At 48.2% G+C, this 20263-nt stretch overlaps 1 protein-coding gene across 3 annotated transcripts in view; it reads left to right on the forward strand.

Annotated features, from left to right (window-relative positions):
* The window catches only part of Dhrs7b (dehydrogenase/reductase 7B), a 29387-nt gene extending 10323 nt beyond the window's left edge, over positions 1-19064 (forward strand). For all 3 annotated transcript variants that reach the window (XM_029545600.1, XM_021213269.2, XM_029545601.1), the window contains exons 2-7: positions 5414-5592; positions 10406-10512; positions 11654-11870; positions 12321-12413; positions 16682-16834; positions 18546-19064. In XM_029545600.1, coding sequence (XP_029401460.1) covers positions 5414-5592; positions 10406-10512; positions 11654-11870; positions 12321-12413; positions 16682-16834; positions 18546-18751 — 955 coding nt within the window. In that variant the 3' untranslated portion in view covers positions 18752-19064. The remainder of the gene's footprint in view (positions 1-5413; positions 5593-10405; positions 10513-11653; positions 11871-12320; positions 12414-16681; positions 16835-18545) is intronic.
* Positions 19065-20263: the final 1199 nt, after the last annotated feature.

Genomic DNA, 20263 nt, shown 5'->3' on the forward strand with positions numbered 1-20263 from the left:
GCCCTGTTTCCTTGTAGTGTGGCTCAGCATGGCATGATTGCCTTTTTACAGACCTGGACCAATTCCTCCCTATGCCCTGGAGAGTTCTTAGGACCTGTCTAGTGATTTTCAGGTTTAGATGTTTAATTTCTGTGCATAGTTTCTGATGAGATTACACCTGCCTGTTTTACTCCTGTCGGTCCCTGCCGATGATTTGAGTTCTAAAGCATTGCTTTAAAGAAGAAAGGAGTCTTGGGGATAGACTCCATCTCTAACTTACAATGATGAACTTTGGCCAAAGCAATTGAAAGGAGTAATATCATCACGGGTAAAATAGTTTATGTCTAAGTTCATATTCTTGAAGCCATTGCCACAACACCTCTTGGTGGAAGAGAAAAGGAGCAGCTGAAAGTGAGAGTTCATCACTCTGGCTGCCTTAGCCTGTGGGCCCCGTGGCCTTGTTAATTCCTTATGCCAATTTACATGGCACATTAGTGCAAGTTCAGGCCCTAGGTCCCTCACTAGCAGGTAAGTGGCTGTGACTGGTGGACATGCTGCATGTATAGGTGGCACATCCTCACTCTGGAGGGTCTGCACTTCCTGTCCAGGGAGTTCTCCCCGTCTCCTGTCTTGCTTCCCACTATTGTCACATAGCCCTGGGAAGAATCTATCCCTTTTCCTACCAGTTGATATCTGGAAAATGTGAGCAAAGTAAGCCCCCCACCCCTATTCTGTTGTTGGGTTGGGTTTTTTCTTTTTCTTTTTCTTTCTTTCTTTCTTTTTTTTTTTTTTTTTTTTTTTTGGTTTTTCAAGACAGGGTTTTTCTGTATAGCCCTGGCTGTCCTGGAACTCATTTTGTAGGCCAGGCTGGCCTCGAACTCAGAAATCCGCCTGCCTCTGCCTCCCAAGTGCTGGGATTAAAGGCATGTGCCACCACCGCCCGGCGTGGGTTTTTTCTTTTTAATTTTTGTTTTTGAGACAGGCTCTCACTGTGTAGACCAGGCTGGCCTCAGACTCATGAAGATCCCACCGCCTCTGCCTCTTGAGTGCTGAGATCTGACTCCTTTGTATACTGTCACTCTTGCCTTCCTGGTCCATGATTTGGCCACTACCCTGAACTAGAAGCTAATAAGCATTTGGATGAAAAATGCATACTTTAAAAACAAATTTAAGCCCTCTTGGATGCCATTTTGAAAGAAAACAGGCTTATCTTTGACCTTGCTTTGTATAGAAGATTTATTTTCTAGTCTGGAAATATGACTGCCTGACACAAAATTCCCTTCAACTTTTCAGTAGGATTACCCATAGGTACCTGGCCTATCCATCTGGTTCTTTCAGAGAAGTGTGGAAGGTCTAAGCAGCCTGGGAACCCATAAGTGTGCTTATGTGGACTGCAGCATAGAAAGGGTATTTGAGTAGTGAAAAAATGAACGTGTCTTAGGGTTATTATCACTGTGATGAAACACCATGGTCAAAAGCAGCTTGGGGAGCAAAGGGTTTAGTTGGCTTCCACATCCACATGATAGTCTGTCATTGAAGGAAGAAGTCAGGGCAGGAACCTGGAGGCAGGAGCTGATGCAGGGGCATGGAGGGGTGCTCTTTACTGGCTTGCTCAGTGTGCTTTCTTACAGAACCCAGGAACACTTGCCCAGGGTTGGCACCACCCACAATGCGCGGAACTCTCCACCATAAGTCACTAATTACAAAAATGACTTACAACTGGATCTTATGGAGGCATTTTCTCAGTTGTGGTTCCCTCCTTAAAACTATCTAGCACAGCATATTAACATTTTTGCCTACTTAGGAAGTTTATGTCATAATTGAACCCAGCTCATCAGTAAAATGGCTTACTCTGTGAATGTTTTTTCCCATGATGGTTATACTGAGTTAGTGTGTGTGGAGAGTTGGCCCTAATTTAATTTATTGTGTGTCTGCCTCTGACATGGCTTGACAGAACGAATGACTGCAGCTGTGGACATGCCTCACAGACAGTGGCATGGGCTGAGGACGGGTCCTGTTAGTCCTGGGTGGACTGTGTCATAGTTACTTCTCTGTTGCTGTGACAAAACATCATGACCAAAGCAACTTATAAAAGAAAGCATTTAATTGGGCTTACAGTCCCAGAGACCAGAGCCCATGATGGTGGAGCAACACAGGGCAGCAGGAACAGCTGAGTGCTCGAATCTCGACCTGCAAGTAGGAAACTGTACAAACACGGTGAACAGTACAAGTCTTTTGAAACCTCAAAGCCTGCCCCAGTGGCACACCTTCCTGAACAAGGCTATGGCTAATCTTCCACAAATATGAGGGCCATTCTCATTCAAACTTCCACATTCTACTCCTGGCCCCATAGGCTTGTAACCATATCTTAATATGAAATGCATTTAGTCTAACAACAAAGGTTAGACTCAGTGCCTCAGTAGTTTAAAAGTCTAGAGTCTCTTCGGAGAGTCAAGGTAAGAGATTGATTAATCTCTTAATTGTAACCTCCTTTAAAATAAAAAAGCAAGTTACATAATTTCTAACATACAATAACACAGGCTCCATGTCACCATCCCAAAAAAGAGGAATAGGGGCACAGTGAGGAAACACCGAGCCAAAGCAAGATGGAAACCCAGCAGGGCAAACTCCAAATCCTGTAGTTCCATGTCCAATGTCAAAGGGCCTGGACGTCTTCACGCTTCTCGCCTTGCTGCTTACGTACGCTTCTCTCTTTTGGCTGATCCCACTCTCTGGATACAGCTCTCCCTGGCAGACGGCTCATGATGCTGGCATCTCTAATATCTTAGGCTGTCTGGTGTAGTAGGCTTCACCTTCATAGCTGCACATCATGGCCTGTAGGGACTCCCCTGCCACATGCCTGGCCTCAGCATGTCCTTTATTGCAGAGGAAGGTTCCACAGTGCCTTTGCTGGTGTATTCTCCAGGACTCTAAAGCCAAAACCACATGGGTGACACTGCCAAGTCTGGGTGACTGCTTGGGTGGAGCTGGCCCTCTGCAGTTGAAGAAGCTTTTTTTTTTTTTTTTTTGACTTTTTTGTTTTGTTTTGTTTTTTTGTTTTTTGAGACAGGGTTTCTCTGTATAGCCCTGGCTGTCCTGGAACTCACTTTGTAGACCAGGCTGGCCTCGAACTCAGAAATCCACCTGCCTCTGCCTCCCGAGTGCTGGGATTAAAGGCATGCGCCACCACGCCCGGCTCTTTTTTTGACTTTTTGAGACAGGGTTTCTCTGTGTAGCCCACCCCCGGCTGTGTGACCCTTACTGTATAGACCAGGCTGGCCCAGAACTCATAGGTGCACCTCCCTCTCCTCTGCCTCCTAAGTGCTGGGATTTAAGGTGTGCACTCCCACCACCGGCTTCCTTTGTCACTTTTTAGGAGCAGAAGATTCCCCAGGCCTCTTCTTTTCACAAGATGGAATTTGAGGTGGGTGGGGTCTTGGTCTGAGGGCACCCCTCCCTTTACCTAGAGCTGGCTTCCTGGATTTCCTCATCCCTTTCAGCGCAACTCTTGGCTCCTACGTTCCATTTGCTGGTGCTCTTTTTCTGTTCACACTGTGCACTTTATATTTGCCGCGCTTGCTCTTTTTTGTCGTAGACCTGCATAAGGGTGGTTACTAAGAACCACAGGACAAGACAAGACGGCCTGTAGATCTTCTCCACTAATTTTTAATTTACCCCCCTCCCTCCTTCCCTCCCCCCCCCCCCGTTTTGGTTTTCAAGACAGGGTTTCTCTGTGCAGCCTGGTTGTCCTGGAACTCTGTAGAACAGGCTGGCCTTGAACTCAAGTACCTTAGGTAAATTCTTAAGGCAGAAAGCAGTCAAGTTATCAGCCAGAATATCTCGAGAATGGTCTTTAGCCCGGCTGTGAATATCACTCCCTTCTGGGGATGCTTGAGCTGGATCTCCATCGTCCAATAGCTCCCAGCACTGCTACTGTCTCCCAGGCTTTGACCTAGGATGCCACAGTAAACTCTGCTTACAGTGTTCAGCCACTTTCCTAGTCTGACATCCCAAAGGTTCCCACATACCTCCAAAACTCAACACGGTGAGGGAGGGAGTTTACAGCAGTAGTCCACTCCCTCCTACCAGCTTCAGTCTTAATAACTATTCTGGGACAAAACACCGTGACCAAGGCAACTTTCAAAGGAAAGCATTTAATTGGCTCACAGTTCCAAAGGGCTAGAGTTCCTTGCAGAGCTTGGCAGCAGGAACAGCCGAGACGTCACATCTTGATCCATCAGAGGCCCCCACGGACACACCTCCCCATAAGGCCATATCTCCTAATTCACTCCAAATGGGTGCACCAGTTATTCAGTCAAGAGCCTTGGGGTGGGCATTCTTATTCAAACTGCCCAAGTCTGGCCTGAGATGTAAGGAATCCCAGGAGTGTGCAGGATTGGGTGTGGCCTTTTTCCTAGGTGGCTGGCTCAGGCTTCTTGAGGAAGTTCTCTGAGCTTTCCCATTTCCCCGGGGCTGAGAAGCTGTGCTCTTTCCCTGCTCCCTGCTGGGTGGGGCAGCCTGCTCACTGCAGCACTGGCCTTGAGACATTTCCTGTTACACACAAGAGACTTTTCTGTGTATGTGACAAATTTTGTTCTGTTTGTTAATTTAATTGTGCTGGTATAAAAATTAAACTATTGAATCCTATTTATTTAGTGAGTTTTTATCATTTGGTAAAACTCAGCATTCCAAGGTCTTTTTAAGAATTTGTTTGCTGTGAAGTGACTTTCTGAGGTCTGAGATGCCTCTGCATGAGGCTGCTACGGCTACTTGCAGCTGCATCCCTGGATCTTGTACAAAGATAATTCATCCCTCCTGTTAACAGACCTGAGCGAAGAGGTCAGAGGCCAAATTGGAAGTGGTAGGTGGGGGTGGGAGTAGTACCCGCCAGGCTAGACAGAAGACAGTTCTGGGGGCTCTGCGCTGGTGCTGCACCACATTTAGGGTCTAAGTTTCTGGAGCCTCTGAGTCGGTTACTCCTGATGTTTTGACTTTGAGGCTGTGGGTGCAGCTGTGGCTCGATGAAATGCAGCCAAGACTGTTGGCTGTGGTCTTTAGGGGCCATGAGAGGGAGTGTGGAGTGGTTTCCAGTCCTTGTCCCCAAGCCTAAGCTCTGATGTCCTTCCCTGAGTAGGGTCCCTGTCCACCCACCTTCCTGCTGTCTGGGAAGTAACCAGCTCCTGGGCCATTTGAACAAGGCAGGGTTGTTCTAACCTGAGATTTGCAGGGTACAAGGAGCTGGGATTGTAGTAAGAAGAAAATGTCCCCAAGTCCTTGACTTAGTTGGGTTGAGCCCCAGTCCCCTCCCCTCCCCTCCTGGCCCTAGTTCATTGTATGGAAAAGCAGAAGTGGGATCTGCTAATTTAGAGAAGGAGCTTTGGCTAATCCCCAGTTCTTGTACTCAGTCCCTGGTGACTTGGTTTGGTTCTTCCAGGAAAGGTATGCTGAAGGAGAGGGTCATGGACTTGGCCTCCCCGACGACCATCCTGCCCCTGCTGTTTGGCTGCCTCGGGATTTTCAGCCTCTTACGGCTGCTGCAGAGGATCCGCTCAAAGGCTTACCTGAGGAATGCCGTGGTGGTAGTCACGGGCGCCACCTCAGGTCTCGGCAGAGGTAAGGCTGTGGGGTCTGTGATGGGGAGTGGTGGGGAGTAGAATCAGCAGGTGTCACTGGCCATGCAGAAGGGGCCTCTGCGTGGTCCAGTTGGAACAGGGCATGTGAGCAGTGAGCGAGTCTGTGGGGATGAGAGCGAGTGAAGAGACGACTTCTGGACAGCAGTAGCTTTCCTCAGCTCTGCTGCTTGGAAAGAGGGGTTTTCAGATGTGGAGAAGTAGGTGAAATGGTGTTTTGACCTTTTCTCGGGTTTGTGTGACACACTGGCCTTTGGTTGGGGGCTTGGCACTGGCTTTCATGCCTTTCCTCTTCCCCATCAGGGACTTAGCAGGGTCAGAGGTCAGATCCATGAGGGCCCTGCTTCCCTCACCCAGGCCTTCAGCTCAGTGCCATTGCCCTTCAGTGATAGCTCTGAGGCTCAGGGAAAGTGTGCTGGATGCAGTCTCAGCCCTCTCATTTGCAGGAGCTCTGCCATTGACTCCCAGGCAGAGGCCAACGTCAGACCTGCCAGGCAGAGCACCTTGCCCTCTTTCTTCTGTCTTTGCCTTGCACACCATAGCCACTCCCTGTGGCTCCAGTGCCATTCCTGCGAGGAAGCTGGGCCCTGGGGTGCACTCTTGCCTCAGTGGTTCCTGAGTAGTGCTCCCTCAGTAGTGCTCCTAACAGGGGTAGGGGTGAGTGGGTGGGGGCAGTTACCAGTGTGCTCACTGTGCCCTCATAGCTCAGAGTCAAGGCGCTGTGACTAGATCTAGGATTTGCTGCAGAGCCAGGAGCCAAACCCAGGTTTGACTCAATCCTAAAGCCATAGCCGAGGAGGAATGTCATAGGGATATGACAGATGTACCTGCGGGGGTACAGGAGAGGGAAAGTAGGAAAAGGTGCGGGAAGGTGGATGTTACAGGAGCATGAAGGAGCAGACAGGTCTGTAGTGTGCCAGGGGACCTGGGGAGGTCTGGGGCTGTCCCCTGACACTCTGCTGGTAGGCAAGGTCTCTGAGGGTGACGCTTGCATTGGCCATTGGAGCTCTGGACTTTTTAAAGCACAGCTCTGTCAGGCCCTATGCCACTGGCCAGGCCTCTAACCTTACCCAGCTACTATAAATAGGCTGGTTAGCAGCTGCTTAGATCTCTGCAACGAGGAAGTTTGTTTATTGTTTATTTTTTCATTTTTTTTCAGACAGGGACTTACTGTGAAGCCCTGGCTGGCTAAGAACCTGCTATATAGAACAGAGCAGGTTGGCCTTGAACTTGTGACTGTCCTCTGGCCTATGCGGAGATTACAGGCATGTACCACCATACCACACCTAGCTTGAGAAAAACAAAATTTAAAGTCTTTGAAAAGTGACAGCTGGCTACAGTGTGGAATGGTGCAGTCAGGTGCAGGACATGAGGGCGCAGGACATTGTCTTTATTATCTGCACTTGATCTCCGATTACCAGGCCTCTCTGAAGGAAACAGAAACTGTGGTTGAGGAAACCCCATCTGAGTACAGTGCATGCTGTGCTCCACTGTGCTCCGCTGGGAGTGCTTACAGTCTGCCCCACTGTAAGCCTTGGCAGCAGGAAGCCATCCAGGTGGTGAGACAGCCGCAGGCAGCCACCTCAGAGAGGACACCCCTGTGATGCTGCCAGGCTAGGTTGCTGTCCACTAGCATCTGCTAGGAGGGGCATCCATGTGGTCCTTTCTGCTGTGTCAGGGTCACAGAGTGACTTCTCAGACACACTGATCTCAAAGTTTGTCTTCTGTTTTGTGCATTTAAACTACATGACCATGTGTAAATGTGCAGAATGTTCTGGATGCCAGCTTTGGCCAGCCTGAAGCATGGTTTACAGCCCAGGCAGGCCGGCAGTGCTGAGGGATGTGTGCGGGCAGATAGCTGTCAGCCTCTCCCCTCGGCCCTCCTGCCTCCCTGGGTCAGCTTTTCCAAGAAGTGAGAGTAGACTCCTACCGCCCTGTTCTCACTTCCGTCACTCCTGTCCCAGTTAAAATGTCCTCCCTTTTAGGCATCTCATATAGAATCTAGGAGGTGATTGATCTTCTAGACGCTGTCTGTACACCAGTATGACTCCTCACTTTTGGTCAGGACAGGACAAAATGGGGTGAGGTAGCCATCAGGGCCCACGCTTCTGACCCAAGGATGATGTCAGAAGCCCGCTGACCAGGCCCAGGCTCAGGTGTGCTGGCCTCTGGTCTGCCCACAGGTCCCACCCCACCTGTGCTGGGGACCTTTGCTGTTGGCTTTGGAGATCTCCCAGGGATGGGCAGAAGCGTTCCTGTCCTTCACTCATCTGCCCCTCATTAGGATGAGCCAGTGAATGGCAGTGCTGGACTCCTTCGGAAATGACAGCAGCCCCCAAAGCACAGTGCAGTCTGCCTAGCACTCCTTCTGAAGGCCGTGTGAGGGGTGCTGGCCCGATGTGCTGTGCTGTGCTGGGCAGGAGGCCTAAGGAGCAGTCATAACAGTGTGCACTGCATAGCCCTTTAACCCTGCCCCTTCTTAGGAAAGCAAATGACAGCCACATTTCTTTTTTTTGTTGTTTTTTGGTTTTTTTGTTGTTTTTTGTTTTGACAGCCACATTTCTTGCCAACCCTTTGGTGATGGCTTTCAGAGGTTGAACTGCCCTGTAAGGCAGGCTTGTCCCATCTATGAGCCTAAGAAGCCACTATACCACTTGAGCCTCTAAGATTGGTTCTGAGACCTATGTCCTGAGAAGGCACATTCAATGGCCTGCTTTATTTACACTTATGTGAGCTCATTAGTTTGTAGAACACTTTTGAAGAACAGTTTGGAAATGTTAAAGTATTAACCAGACAAGGTAGTGTATGCCTGGTCTGTACCCTAACACTTGGGGGACAGAGGCAGAGGGACCAAGAGTTCAAGGCCATCATGAGTCTGAAAGCCAGACTAAGCTAAGAGGATACATGAGATCATGTATAAAATAACAAAAAACAGGGCTGGAGAGATGGCTCTGCTCTTCCGAAGGTCCTGAGTTCAAATCCCAGCAACCACTTGATGGCTCACAACCACCCATAATGAGAACTGATGCCCTCTTCTGGTGTGTCTGAAGCCAGCCACATGTACTTATATATAATAAATAAATCTTTGGGCTGGAGTGAGCAGGGACTGAGCGAGCAGAGGTGACAGACGCAAGAGCAGTCCTAAAATTTCAATTCCCAACAACCACATGAAGGCTCACTACCATCTGTTCAACTACAGTGTACCTAAATACATAAAATAAATAAATAACAGTGCCTGACAAATACAGAAGTGGATGCTCACAGTCATCCATTCGACGGAGCACAGGGTCCCCAATGAAGGAGCTAGGGAAAGTATCCAAGGAGCTGAAGGGGTTTGCAGCCCTGTAGGAGGAACAACAATATTTACTAACCAGAGCTCCCTGGGACTAAACCACCAACCAAATAAAACACATGATGGGACTCATGGCTCTAGCTGCATATGTAGCAGAGGATGGCCTAGTCGATCATCAATGGGAGGTGAGGCCCTTGGTCCTGTGAAGGTTCTATGCCCCAGTGTAGGGGAATGCCAGGGCCTGGAAGTGGGAGTGGGTGGGTTGGTGAGCGGGAGGGGGGGAAGGGATTAGGGGCTTTTTGGAGGGGAAACTAGGAAAGGGGATAACATTTGAAATGTAAATAAAGAAAATATCTAATAAAGACATTAAAATTAAAAAATTTAAAAAAAACAAAACAAAAAACAAAAAAAATCAGAAAAAGATTAAAGTATCAGAGACAGGTATTAAAAATATTTCATAGGCTTTACCTATGAAGTAATTACCTACTTTAAGATATTTAGCCCTGGGGCTGGTGAGATGGCTCAGTGGTTAAGAACACCGACTGCTCTTCCAAAGGTCCTGAGTTCAAATCCCAGAAACCACATGGTGGCTCACAACCATCTGTAACAAAAATCCGATGCCTTCTCCTGGAGTGTCTGAAGACAGCTACAGTGTACACACATTAAATAAATAAATGAATGAATGAAAAAAAAAAGATATTTAGCCCCAGTTTCCTCTGGTATTATTTATATTAAGAAAGGGAAGGAAAGAAACAGGAAGTCTAGATTTGCCCACAGACCTAGCTCAGTGTTCTCTGGAACACTGGGCTGCCCTCTGTCAGGGCACTGGGAGTTAGCTGTGGCATGTTTGGGGACAGTAAACAAGGAGCAAGAGGCACTTTCTGGGTTTCCCTTACTTAATTTTGCTGCCTGAACTTCTCAGCCAGCGAGACCTTAGGCCCAGCATCAGCTTCCATGGCCTCTCAAGTGCTTTATATACCATCCCTGCCTCCAGCTCCTACCCTTTGGGGCCAGGAGTCTTGAAGGGCCCCCAGCCTGATTCTCTAAAGAACTGTGCATATATATCTGCCAGTTGCATCAGTGGTCTAGGGAGCAGCATTGGCAGTGCTGGAACACCGGTCCGGGGACCACAGCCACGGGAGAGCTGGCACCACTGGTGGAAGTGGATTGTCTATCAGGGCCGGTTTCCTGCCTGCTGGTCTCAGACTGCTCAGGCTTGCTGGGCTTCTTCAACTACAGGAGAGTTAAGCCCACAGGGTTGCTCAGGGTTATTTAAGAACACCATGGTAAGTCTGAGCATTATATTCCCATGCATGTCACACCTTGGGATGCAAGGCCGACACTGAGCTCATACTACCTCCCAGCTCCACACTGCCCTACACATACATGTCAAGTATGTGAGAAGCAGGCCTTGTGCAGGGTTGAGTGACTTTGAACTGAACGGCCTGGAGGAAAAATGGCCCTGGATAATTTCAACTATCAGAGTTCTTTTCTTTTCTCTTAGAATGTGCCAGAGTCTTCCATGCTGCGGGGGCTAAACTGGTCCTCTGTGGACGAAATGTGAAGGCCCTTGAGGAGCTCACCCGTGAACTTGCTGCTTCTTCTTCTCAGGTGAGCCTACAACAAGGATTCTGTGAGGGAGGAAGGAAGAACTGCTTTGGGCCACAGTAGCCTACTCCAGGACTGCTGAGCTACACAGCATCCATCCATCCATCCATCCATCCATCCATCCATCCATCCATCCAAGTGATCACATTGTACTGGCAAGCAGCAGACTCCAAGCACATTTTAACACCCCCCCCCCCCCATATTGCTACTGGCCACTGCTGGGCAAGCGCTCTGTCAACTAGGCCTCATTTTGGTCCTTTGTCATGGGTTTGAGTTACTGTCTGATTTCTTGTCATTTATTTATTTTATGCATATGTCTTTATGCATTGTCTTCAGACTGCACCAGAAATATGAACTGTCTTTCCCATAGTTGCCTGCCAGGTTGTGGTGGCAGCAGCTGCCAGCAGCTCAGTGGCTGCAGCTCACCGCTTGTAGCTGTGATTTATCAGCAAAGTATGCTCTGAGAGGTTATGTTCAGATAACCTGGAGCTTCAAGCCACTTCACAGGGTTCCTGGAGCTTCCCATTCTGCTCTCTTCTCTGCCTTTCCCTCTCTTCCCGCTCTCACCAGGCTGCCCAGCAGAACTGCTGGGTGGGTTTCACTAGCGTCTGCGCTTTACAGCATTGTGGTCATGGAGTTAAATGCCTACCCCTCCAGACTGGGTCAGGAGCCTCCTTTTTCTGTGTCCCAGTGCTAGCCATACCAGGAACACACGAATAACATTTCATGAAGAGATGACTGGAAGTGACAATCCCAAATGGACCGGGCCTGTGCATTGATGACTTGAGTGGCATCATGATGTATGGTGTGGAGCAGCAAAGGCAGCTATTGTTAATAACTTGTGGTAATGTACTATACAAGTTTACACCATATATGATCCCACCCTGTGGGTTTCACAGTCTGGCTGTTAAAGGTAAAAAGAGCCTGTGGTCACATCTGGTGGTGTATATCAGTCACCTTCAGTTTAGGAGAAAAGTTGCCCAGACCAGATGTGAACAGCACTGGCAGGGACTTCATATGTTGCCACATGTGAGGGGTGCCACAGCCTATAGCATTTGTGCCGAGTGGGACAGTCCCAGAACCCTGAAGAGTAGGAATGTGGCTGTCATTCATAAGGTGCATTTTGTGTTTTGTATTTAACCAGGGACAGACACACCAACCCTTTGTGGTGACCTTTGACCTCGCAGATCCTGGTACTATTGCTGCAGCAGCAGCTGAGATCCTCCAGTGCTTTGGCTATGTGGACGTTCTCATCAATAATGCTGGGGTCAGCTACCGTGGTACCATTAGTGATACCTTAGTGGACGTGGACCGGAAGGTGATGGAAATAAACTATTTTGGCCCTGTTGCTCTAACAAAAGGTAGGCATCATGGGGTCAGAGATGTGAGCATTAGTCATTAGAATGCCTGTTCATCTTGCTTGCTTCTTTGTAGTGAGACACTGCCTGTTCCTGTCCATTCTACTCCTGCAGCGGGTATGGTCATTGGATTTTGGTGCTTGGCCTTTCTGTGTTTTGTACTGTATCTGTTTTGGGCCCTCACATCACATCAGTGTCGGTCTCATTGACGCAGCTTTGCATTTCTGCTCCATGGTACCTGCATCCCACTGAGGGAGGGCAATAATTTGATGTACAGACTTCAGATCAGAGGCCAAGCTCCCAGTAGGACCAGGGGACTCTGCTGTTTATATTCTATTCTTCCCAACAAACCACCCTCCATCCCCCCCATGGTTCTCCATGGAGAACTCTAGGCCTCCTCCAGCCGCGCCAGGCATAGAGACTGAGAGGCTAACTTTCCACCTGTCCCCTCAGCGCTCCTACCCTCCATGGTGGAAAGGAAGCAAGGCCACATCGTCGCCATCAGCAGCATCCAGGGCAAGATCAGCATTCCTTTCCGATCGGCATGTGAGTGTGTTTATCTTCCTTTAAAGAGTGTTTATTGTGTATGCGTTCCTGATTATAAAGATGGTGTGTTCTTGGGGCAGTGGTGGTGCACGCCTTTGATCCCAGTACTCGTGAGGCAAAGGCAGATAGATTTCTGTGAATTCAAGGCTAGCTTAATCCACAGAGCGAACTCCAGGACAGCCAGGGCTACACAGAGAACCTGGTCTTGAAAAACACACAAAAAAACTCAAAGTGGTGTGTTTATTAGCTAGATTTATACACTGCAGAAATGCCCTACAGAGAAATGAAGCAACTTAACTTCATTAGACAATTTTTGTAACTTTATTTCGTTCTGATTTGTTTTTTGAGACATAGACTTTCTACATATCGCTGGCTGTCCTGGATCTCACTCATTATGCAGATCAGGCTGCCCTTGAACTCAGAGATCCACCTGCTTCCACCTCTCAAGTATTTGGCTGCCATAACAATGATCAGAATATTTTAAGTAGCCACATACCTTAGTTCAAATCCCAGTTTACTCCTATTTCTTAGGTGACCTTGGGCAGATATCCCTATTTTACAAATGGAGACAGCTCAGCCTGGAAGGCTGTTATGAGGACCTGCAGCAGTCCTGGGTTGAGTGAAATCCCTTCAGCTCTCTGGGGGAACATGGCTCCCAATTTTATCCTACATAAAATTAAACACCTGAAATGGGATCACATTTCTTTTTATTATTATTTTGTTTTTTTGTTTGTTTGTTTCGAGACAGGGTTTCTCTGTGTAGCCTTGGCTGTCCTGGAACTCACTTTGTAGACTAGGCTGGCCTTGAACTCAGAAATCCACCTGCCTCTGCCTCCCAAGTGCTGGGATTAAAGGTGTGCACCATCACCACCTGGCAGGATCACATTTCACATAGTGTTTCTGACTTGGTCAGTCCACTAGATGAGCATATAGGTCCTTTTAAATTAGGTACAGTTTAGTAAATGGCTATGACATAATTAACGTGGCCACTTCCATCGACTCTGGGGAATCCCTCTATGCCTGCCTCAGGCTTTGACCTTTAGTAGTGATCTATGACAGAAGATCCATGGATATTATATCTCTAGGTGTTCACAGGGATATTAAGATAAGCCACGGGCTGGTGAGATGGCTCAGTGGGTAAGAGCACCCGACTGCTCTTACAAAGGTCCAGAGTTCAAATCCCAGAAACCACATGGTGGCTCATAACCATCCATAACAAGATCTGATGCCCTCTTCTGAAGTGTCTGAAGACAGCTACAGTGTACTTACATATAATAAATGAATAAATGTTTTAAAAAAAAAAAAAAGAAATCTTTGTCTAAAAGATAAGCCACAAGTAGAAACAACATAGAACACCAAAACATGAGAAACGCCCGTCTGGCTTCTGGTTCACGTGCTAACTGTCGTGTCATTTGCTGCCCTCCTGATATGCATGCGGACAAACACACACAGTGTGGTTTCTAGTTTAGGGGTGAGGGGCTTTTAAAAAAACATATTTGAAAGGTAATAGCAAACTTTTTTTTAAACATTAATTAATTTATTTAATGTATACAAGTACACTATCGCCAGGCGTGGTGGCGCACGCCTTTAATCCCAGCACTTGGGAAGCTGTCTCGAAAAACCAAAAAAAAAAAAAAGTACACTGTCACTGTATTTAGACAAACCAGAAGAGGGCATCAGATCTCATTACAGATGGTTGTGAGCCACCATGTGGTTGCTGGGAATTGAACTCAGGACCTCTGGAAGAGCAGACAGTGCTCTTAACCGCTGAGCCATCTCTCCAGTCCCCCCTCCCCTTTTGTTTTTAAAGATTAATTAATTAATTTATTTCATGTATTTGAGTGCACTGTCACTGTCGTTAGACACACCAGAAGAGGGCATCGGATCCCCATGACAGATGGCATGATAGATGCTACCCTGTGGGTGCTGGGAATTGAACTCAGGACCTCTGGAAGAGCAGTCAGTGCTCTTAACCACTGAGCCAGAAACACTGACTTAACCCAATCACAAAAGAAGTCACTGGATGTGCACTCACTGATAAGTGGTTATTAGTTCAGAAACTTAGAATACCCAAGATACATTTTGCAAAACACAAGAAAACCAAGAAGGAAGACCATCGTGTGGATACTTCATTGCTCCTTAGAAAAGGGAACAATATACCCATGAAAGGATATAGATACAGAGACAAAATTTAGAGCTAAGATGAAAGGATGGACTATCCAGAGACTACCCGAACCGGGGATCCATCCAGCCACCAAACCCAGATACTATTGCACATGCCAGCAAGATTCTGCTGAAGGGACCCTGATATAGTGGCCTCTTGTGAAGCTATGCCAGTGCCTGGCAAACACAGAAGTGGATGCTCACAGTCAGCTATTGAATGGAACACAGGGCCCCCAATGGAGGAGCTAGAGAAAGTACCCAAGGAGCTGAAGGGGTCTGCAACCCTATAGGTGGAACAACAATATGAACTAACCAGTACCCCCTGAGCTCGTGCCTCTAGCTGCATATGTAGCAGAAGATGGCCTAGTCGGCCATCATTGGGAAGAGAGGCCCCTTGGTCTTGCAAACTTTATATGACCCAACACAGGGGAATGCCAGGGCCAAGAAGTGGGAGTGGTTAGGAAGGGGAGCAGGGGCGGGGGGGGGGAGGAGGGTATAGGGAACTTTCGGGATAGCATTTGAAATGTAAATAAAGAAAATATCTAAAAAAAAAAAAAAAACCACTGACTTGGTAACAGCCTTTGCCCATCCATGTCCAAGGACAAGGACAAGTTCATTCTGGCTAGCCCAGTGGAGGAGGGGCTGAACTGTTTCAGCCCTTGGAAAGGACAGTGAAAACACTCAGTCGGAAAAGGGCAATTGGCCTTTAAACAAAAGCGTATTCTTTCTCCCAGACCTGGACACTGGCTCTGCCTTCTGGCTCTAGGTGTGTGTGTCCTTAACTCCACATTGCAACATCATACCCGCCTCCCAGTGCCCGTTCAAAGATGCAATGAGATGTGCTGTGTAATTTAAAAGAAATGGAGCCTTATGCTTCTATGGGTATTTCTCTGTTGTCTCAATTATGTTTAATCCTGATAGCAACCTTAGACAGCTACATATGATTCTGCAGAAAACAAAAACAACCAAATCAAAATGCTGTAATCAGGAATGATTAAGCAACTATGGCCTAGTGTTAATAAGGGGTAAATTTCGATAGAGGTCACAGAGTATGTAATGAGTTACTGTACTCCATGTTTTATTTTGACTTAGATCCATAGCTTCTGTTCTCTAGTTGCCCACTGACTCAGCAGGTGTGCATGGCAGTCTGGATACCATGTGGTTAACTAGGTTGAGTCTGGGCAGCTTCCTAGAGACGTGGGGTTCACCTGGTGATTAACAGCCTTCTTAGCAATGAAGAGGGAGAAATGGCCCTCTCTCCCACTGCCATAAGACTTCTGAGAAGTTCACAACAGAGCATACACATTGGGGAGTGGCACTGTGTGTGCCCTGAGGAGGGGTCAGCTGTAACTGGCAGCTTTGTGGGCTTGGTGTCACAGCATAGTGAAAAACCCATGGCCTGGGAGCTCTGAAATGACCCAGCTGTCAGTATGGACGTCTGTCTTGAAGACCCAGAACGGCTGCTCTCCTCAGTCCTTAGGCTGTCTCTGGAGTCACAGATGTCAGTTCTCTCCAGTCATCTAGCTCGTCTCCTCACACTGCCTGCTGCCTCCTGGCACCTGCTGTGACACTCCTTGCACTGCCTTCCCAGTGTGTTGGAAGCCCCTGTTGACAAGGACTGAGACATTTAGGACTCCAAATCAGAGGAAGTGGGTTTTCTGTGGAGAGTCTGGCTTGTAGGCACCAGCTTAGGGAGCTGCTGCAGTCCCAAGGGCTTGAGTCTACACAGCCCTGCATGAGGGAGGCTCCCAGGGGCCATGCTCAACAGCCAGCGAGACTGGGACAACTTGTGCAGGCTCCTGTGGGATCCAGCTCTGCCACTGGGGAGCCTCTCTCCCACAGGACTAGATAGACCCACCTGGCAGGACTGAGTCTATTTATAGATATGTATATGTGCATGTACACACACCAAATATATCACTTCTTTTCTGAGCCATCTGAGGAAGCTGAAGGCATGGTGGCACTTTATTCCTATTACCTTAGGGACTTCTAAGAACATGGACACAGTGCACTTGTCAAAGCCAGGACATGAGCATTGTTGTAGCGCTGTAATCTTACACAATATGGCTACACCAGCTCACTTTCTGCCTCTGTCCACACTACAGATTCAGCCTCCAAGCATGCAACCCAGGCATTCTTTGACTGTCTGCGTGCAGAGATGGAAGAGGCTAACATCAAGGTGACTGTGATAAGCCCTGGCTACATCCATACCAACCTCTCTGTAAATGCTGTCACTGCCGATGGCTCCAGATATGGAGGTAGGTCCGGCTTCTCTCCTTCATCAGTAAGAGCTACAGCTTGACTGCAGTGCAGCACTCTGCTGGCCTGAGTGTTGGTTGCACATATGGACTGCTGAGTACTTGGTGTTTCCCCCTTGACCTTATCACAACTTGAGCTTTCAGAACAACCCACACCACAGTAGGTAGAGAACTGGCACAGTAAACCCCTTGCTGAAATGTCCCCAAACTTCCCACTAGCTCATCTGCAGATCCCATGGCCCAAGGAATATCATCATCATTAGGATTAAGTCAATCAAACTGATGGAGGGAAGGAGGTGGCGTCCGAGGAAGGAGGGGGCATAATTGGCTCCTATGCAGTGGCTGGTTTCAGGGGTGGTGTTCAGGTGAGTCTGGGTCAGGTGTCAGTCTCCAGCCTGCTCTGCCAGGGCAGTGCTGAGCTAACCCATAGGCTCTGCACGTGGGCTAAGCAGCCTGACTCCTGCTTATGCATAGAAGAACACGAAAAGAACAGTGGACTTCCATCTTGGGTCAGCTGGTCCATGAGTGCTGGAACTATTAGAGGCAGGCAGCCTTACCTTCCTGAGCTTGGAGCAAGTCTGCTATCTATCTGTCCCAACAGACTGACACGAAGGCCTGCCCTAGGATGTGTTTTTCTGTGCGGCTGTGCAGCTGCTGCTACCCAGTTGATGCAGGTCTTGCATCCATCCAACCAGGCTTCAATCGGTTCCTTTGCCACAGCAAGCCTTTCCACAGAAAGTCACAGTGGCAGGAGCCAGACAGCTGCAAACCTGTCCATCTTAGAAAATTCACTCAACCAGTTCTTAGCATCCCATTCTTCTGTGGTAAGCACAGTGAGGACAGATACCAGCGAGGGAGCTCGGGTTCTGGGTGGCTTCTGCCAACTGGTTCTGCTCTGTTAGTAAGACGACGAGTCAGCAGCAAGGAGGGAGCATCAGCGCTGTCACCCTACACCCTCCCAACTGTCCATCTGTCCCTCATCCAGTCCTTGATGACACTGGGAACTGAGGCAGCTGCTTACTCCTAACCAAGAGCACCTGGGGTCAAGTGGTCTTTACCATCTCCCACCGGTAGATAGCCTTGTGAACCAGCCAGGATGGAGATGATAGACCATCCCCTAGTCACTGGCTGTTGCCCAGTTGCAGAACATCTAAAGCCAAGAAGATTTTGAGGCCAGTTCAGATGGTTCAGTGGGTAAACATCTACCACCAAGCCCGACAACTTTCTGGGTTTTTTTAGATTTTTTTTTTAATGTAAATGAGTGCTCTGTTGTCATGCACTTCAGAAAGGGAATCAGATTCCATTACAGATGGTTGTAAGCACCTTGTGGGTACTGGGATTGAACTCAGGACCTCTGAGTTCTCAACTGCACCTAACTGTTGAGTCATCTCTCCAGTCCCCAATCTTCTTTGGATGGGGCTGGAGTCCACTTTGAGGCTTCCTTGTGGTGGATTTTGGCATCTGCCACAGAGCACCAAACAGACACATTCCCTTTGGTTTCACACACGACCTGGTATACCCAGTCTATTATTATTATTATCTTGTCTCTATCTCTTCTGTCCCCATTTCCCTGCTCTGAACCATAAACGTTCCTCACTTTCTCAGTGTAACAATTGTCTCCTTCCGGGAGGAGCTCTGGTGGGACTCTGAGAAGTTGGTTGGCCTCATGCCTCCTTGTTTATCCTTAGGTTCTTTTTTTTGTTTACTGTAGCTCTAGACAAGAACACAGCCCAGGGCCGAAGCGCTGCAGAGGTGGCCCAGGATGTCTTTGATGCTGTGGGGAAGAAGGAAAAAGACGTTCTCCTGACGGACTTTGTGCCATCCATGGCTGTCTACATCAGAACTCTGGCTCCCGGGCTCTTCTTCAGAATCATGGCCTCTAGGGCCAGAAAAGAGCGGAAATCCAAGAGCTCCTGATGCTGGTAGAGCTGCTGGCTTGGGCCGCCTGATCAGACTGACTACCACACCTTCCTGGGTGGGGACTGCAGTGCACAGGGTCTGCAGCTGAGACCTGGTGGAGGGCTGTCTTGTGTTTGTTTCCCAGGGAGTGATTAGCCCTTAAGGAGTGAAATTTGGAGTTGTACGGGAACCTTAAAAGATGTAAAATAAATGACTGAACAGTGGGTCAGAGTGCACAGTAGAAGAACCACATGTCTTCTGAGTCTTGGACATTCCTGATTTCAGAAGTGGTTCTGGAGGTTTGGGGACCAGGCATAATAAATAAAGCACCAGCCCCAAATCTGGCTTTTTCTTTTGTTTTTCAAGACAGAGTTTCTCTGTGTAGCCCCAGCTATCCTGGAACACACTCTGTAGACCAAGCTGGCCTTAAACTCAAGGATCCACTTGCCTCTGTCCCCCAACTCCCAGGGCAGGGATTAAAGGTGTGTACCATCCCCATCCCCATTTACCCCACCTTCTCAAATCTGCTTTTAGTTTGGCTTATTGGAGATCACTGGCCCAATTCTTAATAGAAGAGGCCTGAGGGAGAAGGCTGGTAGTCTTAAGATGGTCCCAGGTCCTGCCCTTACTATAGAAAGTGGGTGAGTGTGTGAGGGATATTTGGTGTATCCTATGTAGTGCTAACTTTAGCATCAGGAAGAATTCCCCCTAGTCTTCTCCCCTGGTCCTGTTACTTTTCCAGTAGCCTCACCGGGTACCATTCCAAGCTGAAGGTGAACTTGTTGATGAGCAGCCAACAAGGAGAGTCCTGCTTGGCACTGGTGTGGCATGGAAAGAAGGCTCTCACACTGCAGATGTCAGCTGGGGTTGCACTGCTCAGGCAGAGCTAGGAAGAGCCCTTGTGTTCTTTGACTTTTGGTTTCTCTGTGTAGCCCTGGCTGTCCTGGAGCTCCCTCTATAGACCAGCCTGGTCTCAAACTCAAGAGATCTGCCTGCCTCTGCCTCCAGAGTGTGGGGGATTAAAGGCATGAACCACCACTGTCTTGCCGTCACCGTCTGGCCTCCTCTGACGTATGAAAAAGGTATGACGTGCAGGTCAACTTCATTTTCCAAGTTTAGAAGGAAAGTTTTCCTGTTACAGAAACTGAAAGCTGAAACCATAGGAGGTCCACTGGAGATCCCCCCAGGTAAGAGCAAAACCTCCTTATAAAGCTGTCATGTTCACTTAGCTCTGGGCCTGCTGAATTGCCTTTTAAATGAGCAGATAGACATTATGTGTTGAGTACACCTCCTCCTCCTCCCCCCTGTCTGCCCTTTCTCTCTCCCATCAATCTCCTTCCATCCCCATCACTTCTATTTTATTGTCTATGTACCTCATTTTATGTGACTATATGAAACTTAGGAGCCAAAAATGAGAAAAACATACGATACCTGTCTTCTGAGATTCGCTTAATTCAAGGTACTGTCTCCAGTTGCACTTGTTTTTTTCACAAATGTACAAAGCTTTTTTTTTGTTGTTGTTTTTTTTTT

This window comes from Mus pahari, chromosome 14, assembly GCF_900095145.1.
Source record: "Mus pahari chromosome 14, PAHARI_EIJ_v1.1, whole genome shotgun sequence".
Classification (NCBI taxonomy): Eukaryota; Metazoa; Chordata; class Mammalia; order Rodentia; family Muridae; genus Mus; species Mus pahari.